Consider the following 21,930-nt stretch of genomic DNA (forward strand, 5'->3'; position numbering starts at 1 on the left):
TTTACATGCATTTTACAAAATGATAGTACATGAAAATAATTGCATGCAATGCTATTCACTACAGAATGATTTGTAAGAGAACAAGAGTAGAAGAATACTCTAATGTCCACCAATAGGATCTGTGTGAACTCATGTTGTTATATCCACATAATAGAAGATCATGCACCTGAGAGATGAAACGAGGACTATTTCTGTACACTGCCAGGAGTAATCTCTAGGATAGATTGTTAAGTTAAACAGAAAGATAGACAAAGTATGAATTGTAAGCTACCATTTATCCCCAGAAGTGTGTGTGTGTGTGTGTGTGTGTGTGTGTGTGTATTTATATATATATATATATATATATATATATATTTATATATTTATATGTAAATATATAAATATATGTGTACACATGATGGTTAACGTTGTGCCAATTTGGCTAGGGTATGGTGCCCAGTTGTTTGGTCAAACACTAGCCTGGATGTTGCTGTGAAGGTATATTTTAGAAGTGATTAACATTTAAGTTACTAGACTTTGAGTAAAACAGATTACCCTCCATAATCAGGGTGGATCTCATCTCATCAGTTGAAAGTCTTAAGAGCAAAGACTGAGGTTTCCCAAAGAAGAAGGAATTTGGCCTCAAGACTGCAAAATCAATTCTTACCTGAATTTCCAGCTTGGTGGCTTGTCCTACAAATTTTGAACTTGTTAGTCTTTACAATTGGGAGCCAGTTCCTTAACATCAATCAAACAATCAATCAATCAATCAATCAGTCTCTCTCCATATATATACAAATGGAGGTGAAGAGGATGAAGAGGAAAGAGATAGAAGCAAGGCTTCTCTGGGTATAGATTTTTAGTAGGTTTGACTTTGAAATCAAATTATTATTTTCTATAACTAGAAAAAAATAAAAAGGAACAATTTCTAAAAAGAAAGTAAAAATAAACATATTAACCTAACTGCATTGAATTGGTGGCAAAACCACACAAGAGAAATCTTCAAGTGACTTTAAAACATATTAATTTGACTGCACTTCATTAGTGACATATAAACAAATGTAAAAGAACTGCAGCAATCATAGTTTTCAACAATTACACTGTTAATAATAATACTATTGAAGATGACCAGTAGACATATAAAAAGATAACGTCACTAGTCAAACACCTGTCAAAATGGCCATTATCAATAAATCAAAAAACAACAAGTGTTAATGAGGGATGTGAAGAAAAGGGAACCCTCATGCAATGTTGGTGGGATTGCAAATTGGTGCAGCCACTATGGAAACAGTATGGAGATTCCTCAAAAAGTTAAAAATAAAACTACTGTATAACCCAGTAACCCAACTTCGGGGTATTTATCCGAAGAAATCTAAAACACTAATTTGATAAGGTATATGCACCCCTCTGTTCATTACAGCATTATTTACAATAGCCAAGATATGGAAGCAACTAAGTGCCAGTCAGTAGATAATTGGATGGTACATATGTGCATGGACTATTACTCAGCCATAAGAAAGAATGAAATCTTATATTTGCAACAACATGGATAGACCTAGAGGGTATCATGCTAAGTGAAATAAGTCACACTGAGCAAGATACCATATGTTTTCATTTACATGTGGAATCTGAAAAAACAAATGAACAAACAAAACAGGGATAGACTCATAGATACAGAGAACAAACTGATGGTTGCCTGAAATGAGGGACTTGGGGGACAGCGTGAAAAAATGGAAAGGATTAAGAAGTACATATTGGCAGTTACAAAATCGTCCTGGGGCTGTAAAGTACAGCATAGGGAATATAGTCAATAATACTGTGATAACTATGTATGGTGTCAGTGGGTGACTAGAGCCACTAAAGAGGCTCCCGTCATCCAGAGATGTAGTAATTTGAACAGTAATAAGAATAACTGTTTTTAGTTCACAAAGATATGAATGTAATTCCAACATAGATATACATAGCAGCATTGTGAAAAATAATGGAATATTAGAAACAAGGTAAACATTCAAAAATAACGTGTACTCATATATGGGAATGCCATTTGAACCTTGTTGTAGAAAAATAGTTTATGATTTAGGAAAATATTTGTGATACGTTACTAAGTAAAACAAGTTATAAAATATGCTTACAGAATATTTCAGTTTGCTAAAAACAATGCATGTACAAATATGCATCAAAAGAAAACTCGATGAATATACAGTGAAATGTGAATAGTCATGCCTGTGTGGCAGGATTACAAACAACTGTAGTTTATTTTCTCTTTATTTCCCAAATTTCTATAGTTAGCATGCTTAATTTTATACTTTTTAACGTAAATCAGAAATGTAATACTCTGGCTAGGAAACTGCTGATCTAGTTCAACTTTTTTCATTTTCAAAATGAGCAAAGAGAACCCAAAAAAAGTGAGATGACTAGACCAAGGCCACCAAACAGAGAAAAAAGTCAAAAGTAGAAAATGTGGTTATAGTCTTAAAATTACATTTGCATTATTTTGAAGTTAACCTGGATACCCCATCTGTGTGCACAAAGCTCTGTACTTATCTCCTACACCTAGAGAGAAGCAGCCCGGTTTGGTGCAGGTGAATCTGTCATGGGCTGATAATAAGTGACTAAAAGATTGAGCTCTAAGAATCTCCAGTCTGGCCAGGGTAGATTTATGGTGATTATATTGCACTTCAAAAGGTGTTTTCAATATATTGATGTAGTTAGCTGACAATTCACCAGTGTAGAGAAATTTGGCTTTGGAGGGGGATCCTTCTCCAAAATGCTTCATGTAATTCCCAAAGAGACTGACCAGGAATCCACAATCCTGATGCAGCCACGGAAGTGCTTTGGCACAAGAGGGAGTGTGTGAGCGTTTACATCAAGAATATTAAACTCATTTTTAGCTGATTCGAAGTGTAAAGCAAACGTATTTGCAGGGGTAACAATATAATCAGACACAATTTAGGGTGCAACGGAGAGAAACACTGAATGGAGAACAGGAAAGAAACATCTATAAGGAAATGATCTCTTTAGGCTTGGATTTTCAAATTTACTGTATTAGAACAGATGCAACTTAGAACATATTTGTTTTTAAAAGAATTGAACAAGAAAAACTAGGTAAATGAACTAAAATGCAGTTAAAAACCGAGAGACTAGTTAAAAACCTAGGAGACATGCCACATCTTTTGATTCTGGGATGAGATGATGTGCTCTTTAGCCAGACTGAGGACAGTGAAGGGGGTTGTCATTAGTTTTCCTCCTCCTACCCTAACTTTGAATCCAACGAGCAGGACAGAGATCTTTATTCTGCCCTAACTCCATGTCTGATTTCCAATCGTATTAGATTTGAGTTCTACTCTGATTTTCTTTGGATGTTGGCTGAACTGAGGGCGCAAGGGAAAACAGAATAAAGGTCTCACAGAAAGCACAACGATAAAGAGCTAGTTAAATAAATGAGGATCACCCATATAATGGAATAATACTGTTTTGATTACCAATTGTTTTCTTGGCAAAGGGACCGAGATCCTGGTGTGAGATGGTCTTTTCTGCCTTATCTTTCTTGGCCCACACTGGCTGCAATTGCCTTTTTGCTAGTATCACTGAGCACAGAAGTACCAAAAGGTGCCTCTGTGCATCCGCTGGGTTTTAGACATGTTCTTCCTTGCTCCGATTACACAGGAATCCTAAGTTCCTTAAGGAGACATGATTACAATCTCTGCCAATACACTAATTCCTTTCTTTGCTTGCTGGCTTGTGGAATCTAAAGTAACCAGTTGATAACTGTAGCTTTAAATTCAGTGAGAACATGAATGTGTTTCTTGGTAGAAATATCACCCTATATAGGGGTCAGTCCTGTATTTACCCCTTAGATATGCATCATGGACCCATGCGTTCTAGCTATTGGAGAGAAAAGCACATGATTAGCCTTGTGCATGTGTCACATCCTGAAGGACAATGCCCAGCCCACAGAGTTTTGTCTCCAAGCTGGCGCCTTACCTGAGCCTTTAACAGGCTGTTTCATCATTGTTGGAACTTCTGGGCTAGAGGCTAAATGGTAAGACCGGTGACTCCCATGATAATGAGCACATTACTGCTCTTCCAGTGCTGTAAAATGATAACTTGGTATTAGGTAATATTTCAAGGGACACCATGTTGACAAATCGAGTATTCTGAAATACTTGGCACCTTGCACCTTGGATGGTGGTACTGGTAGAAGCACTGTAGGAAGAGAAGGCAAACACATATCCAAAGCACGTATAGATTCTGGTAGGGCCAATTGCTATCTTCTGCAAGATAGATGGTTCTCATTTAATTAGTATTCCACCAGGTGGCTTAGCTAGTTTCCCTGAGGAAGGGTGCTACACCAAGGACTTGGCATCAGACTCTGCTGCTGACAGCTTGGGAATTCAGCAGTGGAAGTAGCCAGATCATCTTTTGTGAGAGGGAACCCATATTGTTATACCTTGCATAGCCTCTATTCAGTACTATGGACACTGTTTATGGGCTTGTTGCTTGGGCACTGGGATGCCAGAAAAGGGAGGCTAGCTAAGAGTCACAAGAGGGTCATCCTGTGCACGTGGTCGTTGAGAGTCTTCTTTGCTGTGGATGTTCTTTGGTGGGCATCAGTGTGAGATCTGCTTTGTGCTCATTCCTATAGGTTCATCCACATACTTCTTTTCTAGACTTCTTTTTCTCTGATCCTCATATCTTTTTTTTTCTTCCAAGTTCCTGTGCAAATGGTCAAGACATTCATGACTGCTTAAAAGCTAGTGTATATTTAAGGATCTGGTCTTTTCTTCCATATAAAGTGGACAACCAAGTGTGTTGCTCGTTGTTTTGCTCACTAGGAAAATTTCTTTTTATCTTTCTTCTTTGAGGCCACCCTAAGTGGGGATGTAATGCCATAGTAGTCTATTTCTGGCTGGAGCTAATAATTCACACCAACCCAATGTGAACTGAGACTGAGCTATTTTCTGCACCATTGGTGGTTTGTAGGTAGCAGTTGTGGCAGCTGCCTGTGGGCCACAGGGAGCAGGCACATGTGGTGTTACTGCCCAAATCCATCACTCACCTGTAGTATGTTTTGACCACAGCACCTACCTGTGGCTCAAGTACATCTACCCTAGAAGACCAGCTTGGTGAGGGATTAGCTCACCAAGTAGTAGCTAATGGACAGTAGTGAGGATGACCTGGAGAGGGGGTGGTTAAATCCTGGGACAGGTGGGACTGAGTGGAAGTTGGTGAGAGGCATGTCAAAGCAGAATAGGCCATGAGTTTGATATTGGGCCTGTGGGTCATCTGAATATAGATGTGGTGGTGGTTTTAAAACACGTTTGAAAATTCTTTGACATTCCTTCTATCAAAAGGTGGAGTCTTTATCTCCTCCCCTTCAATCTGGGTGGGGCTCAGTGATGGTCTTAAAAAATAGAATGTGGCAGAAGTGATACTGTATGACATACAAGGCTGGTTCAGAGAAGGCTGTGCTAGTTTCTCTGGAGACAGTTGTTCTGGGAGCTGTCAGTGCCCTTCAATCAAAGCCCACCAGGAACACACTTATAGTTACACAAGTTGGATTTATTACTTATAGCAAGGAAGAATGCAAATCACGGGGAACCTTGAGGGGTTTCCTAAGAAGGTGTTAGAAAGAACCTATTATAGCATTTGGGCTTTGGTTCGGTGATTTAGACAATAGTTTAAGGAAGCAGGGATTTAGTCTAGATTGGATGCTATCTGAAAAAATGGGGGTAATTCTATGGTTGGATAGTTTGTGGGTACCATAGTGACCTAGTTTTTGCCTGTACTTATACAAAATTATGAAGTGGCCTTGTTTTATTTCATCTTATCATGGTCTCAGAGTAACCTTGTCTGAGGTTGGTATTCCATGAGATTGTTTATGTCCAATAGGAGAATAACATAGCCGAGTTGTGAATGTCAGCTCAGTTCTGAACATAAGTTCTTTTTCAGAACTTTCAGCTGTCATGTAAGAAGTCTAGATACCTGGAAGCCATCATATGGAGTGATCAAATACATACATGTAAGTATAGAGAAAGATGGCCCAGAGTTCAAGTCTCCAGCTCTGCAAGTCTTCCAACCTGGGTGACAGACATTTGAATTAAGAAGACTCTGAGATGATCTCAGCCCCAGCCACTGTCTCATCATAGCGGCACGAGAGCTCTGTACGCAGTGAGAACTGCCTAGCTAAGCCCAGGGGACCTTCAGAGTCATAAGAAAAATAAGTCATTGTCATTGTTTGAGTCACTATTTAAGGTGGTTTGTTGTACAATAATAAATGACTGATACAGGTGTCTGGTAGGTAGTTGGCTCTGTAGGTCTGGAGCTCAGGAGAGAGATCTGGCTTGGAAGTATAGACTAGGAAGTTCTTTAGCAAGGAGAAAGCACTTGAAGTTATTTGAATGGATGAAGTCACCAGGGAAATAATATATATTGATAAAGAAAAAAAGAACCTACAATGGTACCTTTAATGACAACACTGGGGTGGCCGGATGGCTTAATTGGTTAGAGCGCGCGCTCTTAACAAGGTTGCTGGTTCGATTCCCGCAAGGGATAGTGGGCTTCACCCCTTGCAAATAGATTGAAAACGATGACTGGACTGGAGCTGAGCTGCGCCCTCCACAACTAGATTGAAGGACAATAACTTGACTTGGAGCTGATGGGTCCTGGAAAAAGCACATTGTTACCCAATAAAATAATAATAATAATAATAATAATAATAATAATAACAACAACAACACTGAAGGGATCAAGAAGAAAGAAGTATTTGAAGTATTTGCAAGGAGACTGGGAAGGAGTAGACAAGGTGATCAGATGACAACCCAGAGAAATAATGTCAAGGAAGTCAAGAATGAGCGTATGCAGAGAGTGGGATTGTTTTCCAGAGTGAAATGCCATGGAGGAAGATCAAGTAGGACAAAGACTGGAAAGTGTTCCTTGGACTTAGTAACAATGAATTTACATTGTTGGCAAAAGTAGTTTCAGGGAAACTGTGGGCTAGTCAGTGATGGGGGCAGAAGCCAGACTGCAGAATCAGGAGGGAAGAGGAGAGGAGGGTACCAATGCCCGTGCTGCTTTACTGCACCGTGTTGACTATCTCCATACCTTTTGTCTGTATATCATTCTTTTTCTATAATCCAATAACCCGTAAAACAATCACATCATGTCTTGAACCCTATAATTTCACAATAACATAAATAGATCATTTCCTGGTATATATTTAGTGTTTAACCTACAGTTTCCACTTATAAATATATTACTCTGTGTGTGTATATCATTATTATCATTTTAAATCTCTCAATGTTTATTTCTCTTGCAATTAAAATAGTTCACCATTTAAAATAGTACCCAGTGTTCTATGTTCATTGGTGCCTTGTAATTATTTCAGAAAAACAATCTCAGTTTAAAAGTTATAAACTTTTGAGGCATCTCTGCAGGAGGGATAGCTTACTTTTGCCAGAGAAGTCTGGGGAAAATTATTCTAGACATAGCCTGCTAATTCACTGGCCTGATTGTGGAGGCTCCCATTCCATTTCACCCTCCTGGGAGGCTCGTGCAGGACTCTGTTTACCCAAGTGGGGGTCAAGGCCTCCGTGGTGATCAGTGAATGGGTTGCCAGGGGGTTGTGGAGATGAATTCTTCTCAGTTCAACCTGTAAGTAGATCTTGCTACAAAGGCCTCTAAAGGCTCCTCTAAGCCTCTCTTTCCCACTTCTTTTCAGGGGGACTCCTACTCTATCTCCTTCATTATTTGCGTGTGGTTTCTTTTTCATAGATGCGTGGAGACAAGCAGGAGGATGAGGATGGGAGTCAGGCATTCAAATGAAGAGTTTACATTTCAAAGGACTTGACTTGACATTTCAAATGCCACTTCCAAATGAGGCTTTACACACACACAAAACACAACTAACAGATTTGCAAGGTGATGTGTGGCATGCATTTTAAACTCCTGTTGCATTCCTGGGTTACACTGGATGAGGCATCTTTTAAATCGTATAGTTAGTTACCTTGTAAATATCACCAGAGCATATTGTACTTAGGAACATTCTTTTGTCAGATGTAAAAGTTTAAAATGTATTATTATTTTTGAAAATCTTTCTCTTTTTGGCGTTTCCTTATATTTTTGGATGCCAGAAACCTGTAAAATGGAAAATTATTGGGCATTTCTCAGTACCTGAGAAACCCTGCCTGGGGCAATAACTTGAACTCTCTGTGAAAGGAACTGTGGGGTGTGGAGAACGATCTGTGAGTACTCAGAGAGGTTTGGGAAAGGTGAAAACAAAATACTTATGTGTTGAGCATGTTTTTGTGTTTAGCACTACACTAGGGGCTTCCCATTCTCCATTTAATCATGTAGAATTGATGGAATGAGGCCTGAGAACACAAAGTCCTCGGGGAGGTGGTCTGAGCTGTCATCAGAAGGGAAATTGCAGCATGTGGGACTAAAAACAATTTACAGTGGGGTTTGGGGGCAGGAGAGTGGGAACTTCATTCTGCACAAATACGTGTGTCATCCTCATTTGTGTAGTCTTTGTGACTTTCTGTCTGGGTTCATCTGGATGGCAGATGGATGCAAATGCCTTTTAGCCTCAAGGAAGAGGCATAGAAGGCACGTATGAATCGTGGCTGCGTGATAAAAAAGAGAAGCCAAGCCTCAGAGGGTTTCAGGTGTGTGAGCTTCCGCATTCATGCGTGGTGTGTGGTGCGTGCGCACTAGTGCGGAACATAACTGCCAGTTTAAATTGAGATTTTCAACTGGGAAGATTTCACACGCTTCTTTAGTGTGGCCCAAGTGAATATATATTTAGAAATGAAAAGTAGAGCATGTTCCAAAAGTTCTTTTCTTCTGCCATCAGGGATAGGAGGACTTTTATTTATAGTAATTTCAGGTCCCCAAATACCTTCAGCTGTAATATTAATGGGGCAAACAAAAAAAAAAATTAAGCAGTAGATGATTAGACCACGTGTTATTTTACAGAGAACCATATTCCTCTTGCCTTTGGAAAACACAGGCCTTCTTTGTGATTAGAACTCATTCTTTTCTAAGATTTACTTATGGTGCCTAGGCAGCAAGAATTTGGACAGTACAATTCATCTTGTCTCTTGGCCTTGATGATTCGGGGAAAAAATACATACATAGGCATCAAATCCTTGAGTTTGTTAATATTTATTATAATGTAAACATACATCAAATAGAAATACACATGGAATGGAAATATCCAGCAATAACTAGAAAAATGCCTGCTATTTATTGAGCCACTACTATATGCCAGATTCTTTACATATATTCACTACATCATTTAAATTCAAACAGTCCTATAAAGTATATTTTATTATCACCATTTGTTCTAATGGAGTCTCAAAGACGTTAGGTTGTTATTCCAAGGACACTGAGCTGGTTAGTGACAGAGCTGGAAGTTTGAACCTAGGTTTGGATGACTCTGAAGCTTATATTTTTTCCACTTAAACAATGTGCCTCTCAAAGTCATGACAATTACTGGGAATGACACTGAGTTGTATAACTAGGAAGGCAACTATGTTTATTATTCAATCCTGTCCATATTCAAAGAACTATTTGCTGAGCTTTCATCCAGGCATGCTGACAAATGATGTGGAATCTAGAAATCGAAAATGAGGTTTCCCTGCCCTCATGGAACCCACAGGGAAAATGTAAAAAGAATAATGATTATGAATATTTTGGGCATTGACGTACTACAAGGTCAAACTCTACAAACCTCTATGGGTGAAGTCTGCCTCTGGGTAATAGTGATCAAACCAGTGCTGAGGGGAAATGCCAACTGGGGACCCTAGCAAATAGTGGTAACTGTCAAACAATATAAATTGCCAGGGACACAAAGAAATAGGATAAATTATCCAAGTACTTCACTGAGGGGGCATTGTACACCCTGCTCATAGTGCTTTCAACAGACTGATATAGCCTGTCAAAACGCCAGCTGGCTCGTGGTGGATGACTGTAGACTATTGAGAATGAAACAACCATGCAGCTGTGCCCAACATTGCCACCATCTTAGATACTTTGGCTCTGGCCTTAGGACTATACCATGCTGTACTGGACTGAGCAAATGCTTTCTTCAGTATACCCCAGCTACTGTGTCACAAGATCCATTTGTCCTCACATGAGAGGGGCAACAGTGGACTTTTCAATTGCTTCCCTGCGGCTACCTGCACAGGCCTGTAATATGTCATGGGATGGTAGCTGGAGGTCTGCTTGTGTTCTCCTTTTCCGTATCAGTAAAATGGGCCAATTACACATGGTAAAAATGTTGCCACCTCCCTCTCATGTCCAGATGGGCACATTCCGTTTTCCACTGGTACGACTGATCATCAGCCACAGTCTTTTCCCCCTTCATTGGCCTGGAGCACATTAGAGTACACATAGAAGCCCTTACTTCATTTACCCAGCAAGCCTTAAAGGATGGCTAGCAAAGCCAGTCCTTACTGAACACTGAAATGTCTGTAATGAGAAAAGCTGTCCTCCAAAACAGAATGGCCTTGGACGTTACTACTGCCTTGCAAGGAGGCACCTGTGCCATGTTCTAAGCAGAATGTTGTGTGTTTATATCTGATGAGTCTGTCAATGTATCATCTTCATTAAAGCACATGAGGATACAAGTGAACGCCCTGAGTGATTTTACCCCAGCCTAGGGAATTTAATAAATCAGTGGTTCAGATCATGACACTCTTGAAAAAATGGTTGCTTACTTTGGAAATCATTATCTTATTTGTGTTTCCTTTTGCATGTGCCTGCATTGTTGCTATGGTATCTGCCTCTAGTGCAGCTGGATAGCAGCCAATGAACCACCTCCTTGGTAACGAACCCCCTTGCTCCGGGCACATTGTGGGAAGTGAGGGGGTCATGTAAGATTGCAAGAGCCAGTCACAAGAGGTGGAGTGTCGGAGGAGGTCATCAAGAGGACATGACCACTGATTGACCCTCGAGCTTGACCCAGGCAGTCTGGGTAATTGGAGGCTCCTTACCCTCTCTCCTGTCCTTGGAATATATGTTCTGCTTGCCTTCCCCACACCAGAAGCTGCCCCGAGGACACAGACTTGAGATATAATGTGTTGTTGAGACCACACATGACTCAACCTGTTTAGGCCTCTATATAAGCTTTTAAGATTCAGGCAGGCAGTGCAGAGACCTACTAGTCTCGCTACTGCCCAAGACAAGCCTCGTGTGCAAGTTCCATTGCTTATTAAATTTGCCACCTACCAATATGAAATGGTCTGCCTCTTTTTTCTGTCTCTCCTAGCCTTCTGTGTATGAGGGCCAGTTTCAGATTTCAGCCTGGGTAGCTCCCAAGGTTATGAACCTACACATCCATACTGCTAGTGGCCTTGATTTGTGTTCCTGTGGATGGGATTGGGCCTCTCTTCATATGTCTATTGGCTCTGTGTTTCTCTCTTCTGTGAAATTACTGCTCATGTTTTTGTTCACTTTTTTTTCTTGGGTTACATGTCATTTTATATCTTTACATGTGAAGTGTTTTGCCTTTTTTTTTCCTTTTGGGCTGGTTATCTTCTTGTTGATAAGTAGAAGTTCTTTATTTTTATGCTCTTATCAAGTGCTCTGCGATTGAAATATCTTCTACTTTTTAAAGTTGTTTTGAAAATGTTTTGATACATAGAAATTTCTTATTTTAATATAGCTGAATTCATCTATTTTTTTTTCTCTTATGGCTCCTGTCTTTAATATTTTGTATAGTATTGCTTTTATAATTTTCTGGATACAAGGCTTGCAGAACATCTCTTGTTACATCTGTTTGTTCATCTGTTTATTATGGTTTTTGTCAGAATAGTATTAAAAGTTATTTTGTATATTTATATGTAAATTATGAATTAAATTATATACGGTTATCACTTTAGATTATAGGTCCAATGATTTGCAACAAAACTTCATAATCTCTTTACAAACATCCAAGTTGAAGAACCACTCTGGGCATCTTTAAATATAAGTACTTGTACCAGCTATATCCTATCTTACTATTACAATTAAGATCTAGAGTCCAAATAAGACAAAACTTGGTGCGCATCAGCCTTACAGAGCTTTGGTTTAAGTAATAATTGGGTTAAGTCATAATTCTGAAGTCATAAGGCTAAAATCTAGATTTTAGCCTTTATATTCTACAAGGGTCAGATCTGTGCACAAACCCATTTGTGAAGCCAAAAGCTGCTCTGGTGTAAATGTGCCACCAGGATCCATTTCAAAACACTGCTTCCTATTGCCAAGGTCAGTGGCTATCACCAAAGTAACCAGAGAATACCAGTGTCCTCACGCTCAAAAATGTTGCGTATTTTGCAACATTAAATTTCAGCACTTTTTGTCCCTTTCTTTCTTTTAATGATGGCAATATTTTTTTATCATTATAAGAAAAGATTATTTTACTCTCCTATGAGAAGTTTTGATAGAAAAAATAAAATTTTAAAAATTTGCCCAGAGGATAGCAATTTCCTCTTATAGCAAGTGTTATTTTCAGAAAAGTTGAGAAAATGAATTCAGCATCTCCAGTTTTCCCCATACTGGAGCTTGATTGCTAAGTTGAATACTCTATAGCTTTACTGCTTAAACCTGAACTCCAGGTGTAGGAGTATCTTCTTTATTTACTCATTTAATTTACCAAGTATGCTTCGTGGTCGGTATTTCTCATCTTTCTAAGAGTGCACTCACTTACACCGCCCTCAGTATATGTAATTAGGATAAAGCCCTAGAATGGAAGGCATTTAAAACGAGGCAGGCAAACACATACAGAGTGGGATGAAGCCAGACTGGCTTTGAATAGGACTTATATGATCAGTTTAGTTTTATTTCAAACATGAGCCCCAAATATAGCCCTTTTGACCTGAGTTCTGCATCCCTAAATGGCAAACTAAACATTCATGAAAATTTAATGGTGAGGAAATTAGTACCTTCTTATGTTTCAGACTGTGAAATGGCACCAGGGAGCACTTTCACAACGCCAGGCAGAAGTGTGTGGATGTGCCGGACCAAACCTGAAACATTTGTCTCTTCAACCTGTCATCCTTCTCCAGGTCAGCCAGTGACCGAGACGTTCTGACAGGACACTCCCAGGATGCCACCCAAGAAAGGTACTTCCAAATAAAGACTTGCTTGTAGAATACTCTACCTTTCTTAGAGATTGGGGACTTTGCAAAGTTTTTTTACACAATTTTTGTTCCCTCTTTGGGGCTTTCTCCTCTCTATTTGTCTGTGGTTAGAGCTTCTTTGTTTCTTAAGAAATTGGGAAAGGTACGATATTTCTTCACTTCTTTTTTTGAATGGACGTATGGTTTCACCAACTAGTAATGCTCAAACTTACTTTTCTTTCATTTAGGAAGACAATGGGTGAAAGCAAACTACACTGAGATTCCTGTGCGGCAACTAAAACTCAGGGTACAGTCCATGGCAGTGACCTACTGTCAGACTGGTGTGGGGGCAGTATTGTGAAGGAGACTTATTCTGCGTCAGTGTGTGAATTTCATACAATCTGAATTAAGTAAAGTTGATAAGGAGAATAAAGAGGATTAAGGCAGAGCAAGCAAAGAAAAGGGACCTAAAAACCTATTGGGATATTTATGTGAAGGGGTGAACAATGTGATCAAATACACTTTTTTGTTGCTGTGACTTGTCATAGGGGTGCATTTCAGTACTATGGAGATAGCGGGTGGCATGTTCAGCTATGATCCTATGATACTTATGTAGCTTACATTTCGATCTGTTGTCAGCCTCATTTCAGTCCCCAGAAGACAAACTGGCAGAATTTTTAAATATGGAAAACCTGGAAATACATTTTTGCTTTTCAGCGTAGTACTTCAAATCCAGATGGCCTGGTGCCATCTTTCCTTTAATTGACTTATTTAATCTTAGAATGGGAAGTGGAGACAGACAGCACACTTAGCGATAACCGATTCAAGTCACCCAGCTTCGGGCCAGTGTCTTTGGAATCTGAGAAGTATCCTAGTTAATATGCTCAGTAATTTTATTGACTTCACACATCTAGACAGTCTTAATATTATTACTGAAGTCGGGAACTAAACAGATGATGAAAACAAAAACAACCACTTCTTTTGAGGCTCTACACACTTTTCTTAAGAAATTATTAGACATAACCAAGAGTTGTACATTAGCTTTTAATAGGTGGGGTTGGTTTTTCATGAATAATAAGGTCAGGGTTCAAATCTTCTATAAGATGTTAGACTTCAGCATCTTTAGGGTTTCCCAACCTGGAATCCTCAAGCTCCTCAGGCTATTTTGGTAAAGATGGTGTTGGCAGGCTCCTTTTAGATTTCCAACAATTCTTACCAAAACTTGCAATAAGGCTACTCAGGCTATCTTAAATGCCAACAACCTCATTAAATAAGATCAGAATGGATTATTCTTGCTGTTTATTAATGCTGTCTACTATCATTTATTTATCTTATTATTTTTACAACAAGAGATGTTTAAAAGTTTAATCATCTTATTTTGATTATGAATAGAGATATATGTTGTTGCAGAAAAATGTAAAAAATTTAGAAAAATATGTTAAATGATGACATCAACAAAAACCCAGAATCCCGCCACAAAAAGATCACCTCTAACATTCAGGTCTCTTCTTCCAGAATTTTTCTATGAAAGCTATGTTTGGTTTCTATTTAATAAAATGGATATAAATCAATACATAACAAATGTCAGTTTTTACACAATGCTTGGGTTTTATAAGAAAGAAAAAGATTGATAGCATTGCCTGTTTGGGTTACAAAATATCATAGTATCCTAACAATAGCTTCCATTATTGAATGCATATTACATACGAGGCTCTGTATAACGTGCAGTGACGAGTTACCATGATGGCTAGATGTGAAGCGATGACAAATGGTATCTTACTGTGATGTGTACCGCTTTCAGCAAGCTATGAAGGGAAATAGCAGGACAATTGGCACATGTATTGCTCCGGGTATTGAGCTTTTCCAGACAGGATACAAGGAAACACTGTGTCTAGGGCTAGCCCGTGAAGAGATGAAGGAAGATAAATTTGTCTACCTGGATCCCTCCTTTGTCCTGTTTCTGCCCCATGGAGAGGTAACATACTTCTGATTGTGTTATCTAACTCCTTCAATAGGGCATCTCTGTAAGATGCCGGATCCCACACTCTATAGTGTCATGTTCCATCCAAGTCTGGAAGTGGCAGAGACCCTAACACTCTGGCCTTGCAGGTGGTCTACTCTGAGCTGTGCTTATCACTTCAAGGACAGGTGATTGGTTCGGGCTGGGAGGCTGTTGAAGCCATAGGAAGGAAGGAGGTGTTTGAGAGAATTAATGAGGTACATGAGGTTTGTGTCTGATACAGAAAGGAAGGAGTACAAAAACATTTGGAATATAGAAATGCCAGTACTTGGTGAGATTAAATGTGGGAAGATGAGGGAGAGGAAGTTATCAAGAATGACTCTCAAATTTCTGGCTTGGTCAACTGAGTAGAAGGAAATTCCAATAAATAAAAGAGAGAGACAGCGGGACGGGGCAGGGGGACCGTTTGGTTGGGGTATAGCTTGATTATCTGCAAGGTATTTTCTGGTGCTCAGGAGAGAGGTGGGAATTGATGATGAGTTTTGGTTTGCATAATCTGGGAGTTGAAATTACTAGAATATGTGGCTTCCCAGAAAGAGTACATAGAATGACAAGGGAAGATGGCCAATGATGACACCCCGGACGACTTCAGCATTTGGTGGTGGGAGGAGGTGGATAAGCCCATGGGGGAAAAAACAGAAAAGATGGTTCAGAGGAATAAGAGGAGAAAGCCATCGTAAACTCTGAAATGACATACAAAATAAACGTGGAAATCATCGCCATGTTACTCTACTATTGTTTGGCCATATGAAATTTTTTCCAACAATATATAGATAAACCTGAGCACTGCTTGTACAAATTCTTCAAAATTTTAAATTTGTAGTGCTCAAATGAAGGCTGTTGTACTACTTTTAAAGATGAATGGATGGCATTTGGTACAAGAAATAAATAATATACATAGATGTGTTGGAATCATAAATTCTCATAGAGACTGACTCTCAATTATTCATTTATTGATTTGGTCACTTATTAGTTCATTTAACAAACAACTCATCTGATTTTTTAATTAAAAAAAAAATTTTTTTTATGTCTTCTGGAAAGAACGTGATGTGACAATGTCCTTCCCTCAAAGAGTATATAGATTAATGTGATCAGGGCAGTACTGAGCAATTCTCTAAACAAAACAAGAATGAAAACATTGCTTTCCGAGAGAGAGTGGCCTTAAAAATTAGGAACATTCATGCGTTTGTCTTTAACTTGACCTGTGATTTCAGAATTTTTCTGATGTGGACAGCACTTGTTGGGTTTGGGGTGCACATCAGTGATAATTAAGGGGTGTTATTCCTATGACACTCTTTTGTTTCCATTTCTTTCACTCCACATTCAAAAACAGCACTATTGAGGTATAATTTATGCACAATAAACTGCACACATTTAAAATGTACAATTTGACAAGTTTTAACAAATGTATAAATGCTGTAAGAACCACCACAATCAACATTTTCATTGCCCCCAAAATGTTCCTTATGTCCCTTTGGCATAAATCCACATATTCCACCCTTACCTCTTATACACTCTACCCCTAGACCTGAGCAATCCCTAATCTTTTTGTCAGTGTATTAGTTTGCATTTCTAGAATTTCATGTCATTGGAAACATATAGTAAGTACTCTTTTGTATCTAGCTTCTTACATTTACCATAATGCTTTAGATATTCATCCACATTATTAGATATATCAGTAGTTTGTTTCTTTTTATTGCTGAGTAGTATTCCATTGTATGGGCGTATCACAGTTCGTTTATTCAGCAACCAGTTGATGAGAACTTTAGCTGTTTCCAATTTAGAATAAATTGGAATGAAGCTGCTATGAATATCTGAGTAAAAGTCTTTGTGTAAATTTATGGATTGGAATTGCTGAATTGAGTGGTGTTTGATTAACTTCATAAGAATCTGCCAAATTACTTTCCAAAGTGATTATGTAATTTTGTATTTTTACCAGCAGTGTATGAGAATTCTAGTGATCCATATCCTCTCCAAAAGCTGACTTTGCAAGAGAATCATTTTAAATTTAGCCTTTTGAGAAAGTGTACAGTAGTACCTCATTGTGGTTTTAGTTCGCATTTCCCTAATGACTAATAATGTTTAACATGTTTTTGTGTTATTTTCTTTCTTTTGTCCCTTCTATTCTTGATCCTTTATTCTCTTTTCCTACCTTCTTTTGATCAAGCATTTTAAATTCCACTCTATTTCTACTATTGGTATATTAGCTGTATCTTTTTTGTTGTTATTCTCTTTAAGTGGGTTTACAATTACATCCTTAATTTATCACACTCGACTTTCAAATAATAGTATATTTACATATATTTTAAGAAACTTATGATGGTATAATTTAATTTCTGCCTCCTATACTTTGCTTTTGCATTTTTTCCATATATATTATAAATTCCACAATTCATCATCATTATTTTTGCTTTAACCATTCAGTTATCTTTAAAAGAAATTAAGAAAAAAAGTCTTTTATATTTACCAATATATTACCATTTCCAGTGTTTTTTCCATATTTCAGATCCCAAATTCTATCTGGTATCATTTTCCTTCTGCCTGAATAACTTCCGGTAATATTTCTTATAGTATGGGTCTGCCGGCAATGAATTTACTCAACTTTTGTATGTCTGAATCTTTACCTTAATTTTTGAAAGGTATTTTTTTGATGGAAATAGAATTCTAATTTGATATATATTTTTCTCCTTTCAGTGCTTTAAACATTTCTCTTTTTCATAGTTTCTGATGAGAAGTTTGATCATTCTTTGTGTCACTTTGCTCTGGCTGCTTTTAAGATATTCTCATTATTACTGTTTACTTTAGCAATTGGTTTATGCTGTCACTTGACATAGTCTTATTCATCTCTTTTCTTCTTTGGAATTTGCTGAGCTTTCTGGATCTTTGGTTGATAGTTGTTATCAAATTAAAAACAATTTTGGCCATTATTTCCTCATTTTTTTCTAACTCCACCTCTGGAACTCCAATTGCATATATTTTAGGCTGATTAATATCATCCCATAGGTCACAGATATCTTTTCATTTTTTTAGTCATATTTTCCTCTATTTTGTTTTGGACAATATATGTGTCCAAAGTTTATATGTGTCCAAAATATATGTGTCTTCAAGTTTGGTGCTCCTTTCTTCATCAATGTCTAATACACTGTTCATCCCATCCAGTATTTATTTCTTATTTCTGATATCGTATTTTTCATCTCTAGGGTTTGATTTGTATTTTTGAAATGTTTTTTTTTTAAATTTTTCTTACCATGTTCTTAAACATATGGAGTATATTTACAATAGCTGTTTACTGTTACTGTCTGCTAATTCTATCACCTATCACTTCTGGATCTTTTTCTATTGATTCATTTAATTGCTCTCCTATTTGGGAGGCAGTATTTTCCTTAGTTCTTTGCTTACATGGTAATTTTTTAATTCACTGTTGGAAATGTTGAATTTTACATTTTTGGGTCTTGGATTTTTCTGTCTTCCTTTTTATAGTGTTGCATTATTTTCTGGGATGCAGTTAAGTTGCTTTGAATTACTAGCTGGATGCTTTTGAGAGTTGCTTTTAAGCTCTGTAGGAGTGAATTCAGCGCAGGGCTAATTTGGTCTGAGCAATAACCTTCCGAGGACTCTAACCAATGCTCTGTGAATGAGGAGGTCTCCCCTCTCTGACTGATGGAAAACCTGAATGATTTCTGACTCTCATGAGCTCCAGAAACTATTCTTGTGATTCTTTCCTTGGTTGTTGTAGTAACCACACATATATGCACACATCAGTCCTCAGGCAAAGTTTGGAAGGATTTGTCTGCAGATCTCCAGAGCATTTCTCTCTCTGTAGCTCCTTTCTTTCTGGTATTTCATCCCATAAATTATGGCTGCTTTCTACTCCCTAAAATCAGAACTATGTCTCCTCAACTCAGTAAGATCACAAGCCTCTGTTTGGGGTCCCCCGCCCTGTGTTGCAACCTATAATAGAAACTCTCAGGCAAAATGATCAGGCAATGTCAAGGCTTATCTCATTTGCTTCCCTTCTTTCAGAGATCACTGTCTTCGGATGTTTGTTGAGCAATGTCGAAAGGAGATGTTTCATATATTTTATCTGGCTATTCATCAATGTAGAGATTCATATTTACCAGGACTATTGTTACATTATCCTCTTATCCCTTTGTGGTTGAACAAGCTCTGTACCTTTCATTTTAATGCATTTAGCTCAATATTTATTGATTATTGAATACAACAAAAATATAACAGATACTCCTTGACTTTAAGAAGCTTATAACCTATTTGGGGAGATGAGACAGATAGAAAACATTAAAAAGCAGTATAAGACCATAATGAGAAAGATGATTGGGTGCAGGATATGAAGTGTGAATTGAATTGTAGAGGCAATATACACTATGCACTTTTTCTCTTTTCCAACTTTTAAATCTTTTTCTATGGCTCTCTAGTGAACATTCTTCAATTTATCCAGACCATCTCTTAGATGCAGAGCTAAAGCATTCAGCAGATATGAATCTGAACAGTTCTGAGTATGTTTGGATGATTACATCATTTTTCTGACTGCTATAGTTCTGTGTTTATGCATCCCAAACATGTTCTTGCTCTTATCACTATACCACATCTTTATCTCTTGGCAGTGTGCGTAGTGGAACAAATGTTGGAATCATGCAAAACTGGGTTTGAATTCTTTCCTCACTTCTTACAGGCTTTCGATCTTGAGTGAGTGTATTAGTTAAGGGCAATTTGGTTAAAGACAACATATTCCAGTTTCACTAGCCTAAGCTAAAAGATAGTAAGGGTGAGGGTTGGAGGGGGGAGACACTCATAGAACCCAGGTAAGAATGAAATTGAGTCTCAGGCTCAGCTAGAACCAGAAATTGAAGCACTATAGCAAACCCAGAAAAATTCTTTGTCTCTTACCTCTGCAAATCTACTTCATTTTTCTTTCTGGCTGTATATGATTTTCTCTCTTTTGTAGTAGACATGACAGGCAAGGCTGAGGCTAAGAGGCCTAAAGCTTCCATTTTCTCAGCCATGTGGGTGAATAAATGTGTGTATGTTTATATCAGGGCACAGTTCACAGAAAATGTGGGGAAGTTGGTAGAAAAGTTCCCATCAAAGCAGAGTAACTGGGATAATAAAATGATGGCTGTTCACTCTAAGTCATCATCTCATCTCTTTAAGTTCAACTTATGTGCACAATAACTCCACAAATATTAGCTCTCTTCTCCCTTTCTTCCTTTGCACTCTCTGTCCACTCTCTGTCCTAGACAATTTTCTGCTAAGAGTATATAATGTACTACCTACAAATAAGAATATGTCTTGATTTGAAGTTACTGAAATATTGTTGAATTATTGAAACCAGCTTACATTTTCATAATTTATCAAGGCAAGTATCCATATATTCCTCTTGGGTCAACCAAGTAGATGCAATGGAAAGTAACACGTGAGTGATTTTGATGCTAGTTCACCCAAGAAGGTTGTTTGCTAGGGTGAAGATTGTACACCTACCGAGGCTGCCTGTGGGGTGAACTGCTGGGATAGTACCTATGGGAGTCTTGCAAAAGGCCCTCAGGAGAATGCATTAACCAAGTTAAGAAACCATAGTGTAAGAGTTCCCTCAGGGCAAAAGGGATGGTTCTGAAGAATTCACACATTTTCCTGTGCAATAGTCATGCATACACCACAAGGCATGGTAGCCACCCAGTGAGAGCAAAGATGCTTAACTTTTTCCCTTCCAATACTCCTTCTGCTCTTCCAGGCCATGCAAGAACTGGAAGCCACATAGTGAATGGAGAAGGAGGCATAAGTCAGGAGAAATGGTCAAAGAGATACCTCCGTTCCCTCCCCTACTTCAGTCTCCATGCCTAGGTTCTTGGCGTGAGTGAAAAGGGGGAGATACCTTGAATAGGATATGAGATTGAAGTGTTAATTTTGGTTGGACTGGCTATTTTAATGCCCTTAATACAAGAAAATACATATGAATTATCAAAGTGATATGATTCTTATAACTGTAAATGACCAGAAAACTGTAGGATCTTTCTAAAATGTTATCCGGGCTGGGTAAGTGAAATCTGATTAAGCGTAGCATTTATTTACCCTTTCAACAAAGGATCACTTATTGAAGTGAGCTATAATTATAGTTAGTAGGGCACATAATGCAGTTCTTCCTCTTAAAGGAACTGGTTAGAACCTTTAGGAAGGACAGCTAAGGAATATCTTATGAGGCAGTATGACTCTCTACCATCTGTGTGCTCCATTCCTCTCCTGGTCTGATCTTAGCTGGGATCTCTATTTGTGATTTCAGGGTCTTAATAACCTATGACAGAGAGTTCACAATCTTTGCTTTCTAATTCTGAGACTGACTTCATGATGCTACAAGTCTTTTCTACTCCTGAGGGCTAATGGTTTATGTATCTTATTCCTCGAGTCTGTTCTTTCTCCTTGAGGGGAGGGTTGTCTATGACCTCCCTGTGTAGACTGATGAGGCCTTTCTACTCCCTTGATGTTAATGCTACCTTCTGCTTAAAGTCTGAACTGAACATGAGTCCATCATTTATGCAACACCATGACACTTCCTGGGTAATAAAAACTCAAACAGCTTTCCCAGCAGTGGTAACTGGTTTATTTATTTATTTTTCACCCCATGACCAATATTGTGTACAAGTTAAGCTTACAACTAGCCCAAGCCTTTACACACCGTAATTTTGTGAGATGGAATTCCCTACTTCAAATATACTTCTTTATCACTGAACTCACTGAATGACATTCAGGTAAATTTTCCAGTTCTTAAACATCTGGTTTTTGAGAGACAATGACCAATACGATAACATCTCCTCTCCC

At 38.2% G+C, this 21,930-nt stretch overlaps 1 protein-coding gene across 1 annotated transcript in view; it reads left to right on the forward strand.

Annotated features, from left to right (window-relative positions):
* TMC1 (transmembrane channel like 1) overlaps nt 1-21,930 on the forward strand; it is a 157,502-nt gene that overhangs the window by 17,526 nt on the left and 118,046 nt on the right. Inside the window, exon 2 of the mRNA XM_033122084.1 lies at nt 12,921-13,085. Coding sequence (XP_032977975.1) covers nt 13,070-13,085 — 16 coding nt within the window. The 5' untranslated portion in view covers nt 12,921-13,069. The remainder of the gene's footprint in view (nt 1-12,920; nt 13,086-21,930) is intronic.

The sequence above is a fragment of the Rhinolophus ferrumequinum genome, chromosome 12 (genome assembly GCF_004115265.2).
Source record: "Rhinolophus ferrumequinum isolate MPI-CBG mRhiFer1 chromosome 12, mRhiFer1_v1.p, whole genome shotgun sequence".
Classification (NCBI taxonomy): domain Eukaryota; kingdom Metazoa; phylum Chordata; class Mammalia; order Chiroptera; family Rhinolophidae; genus Rhinolophus; species Rhinolophus ferrumequinum.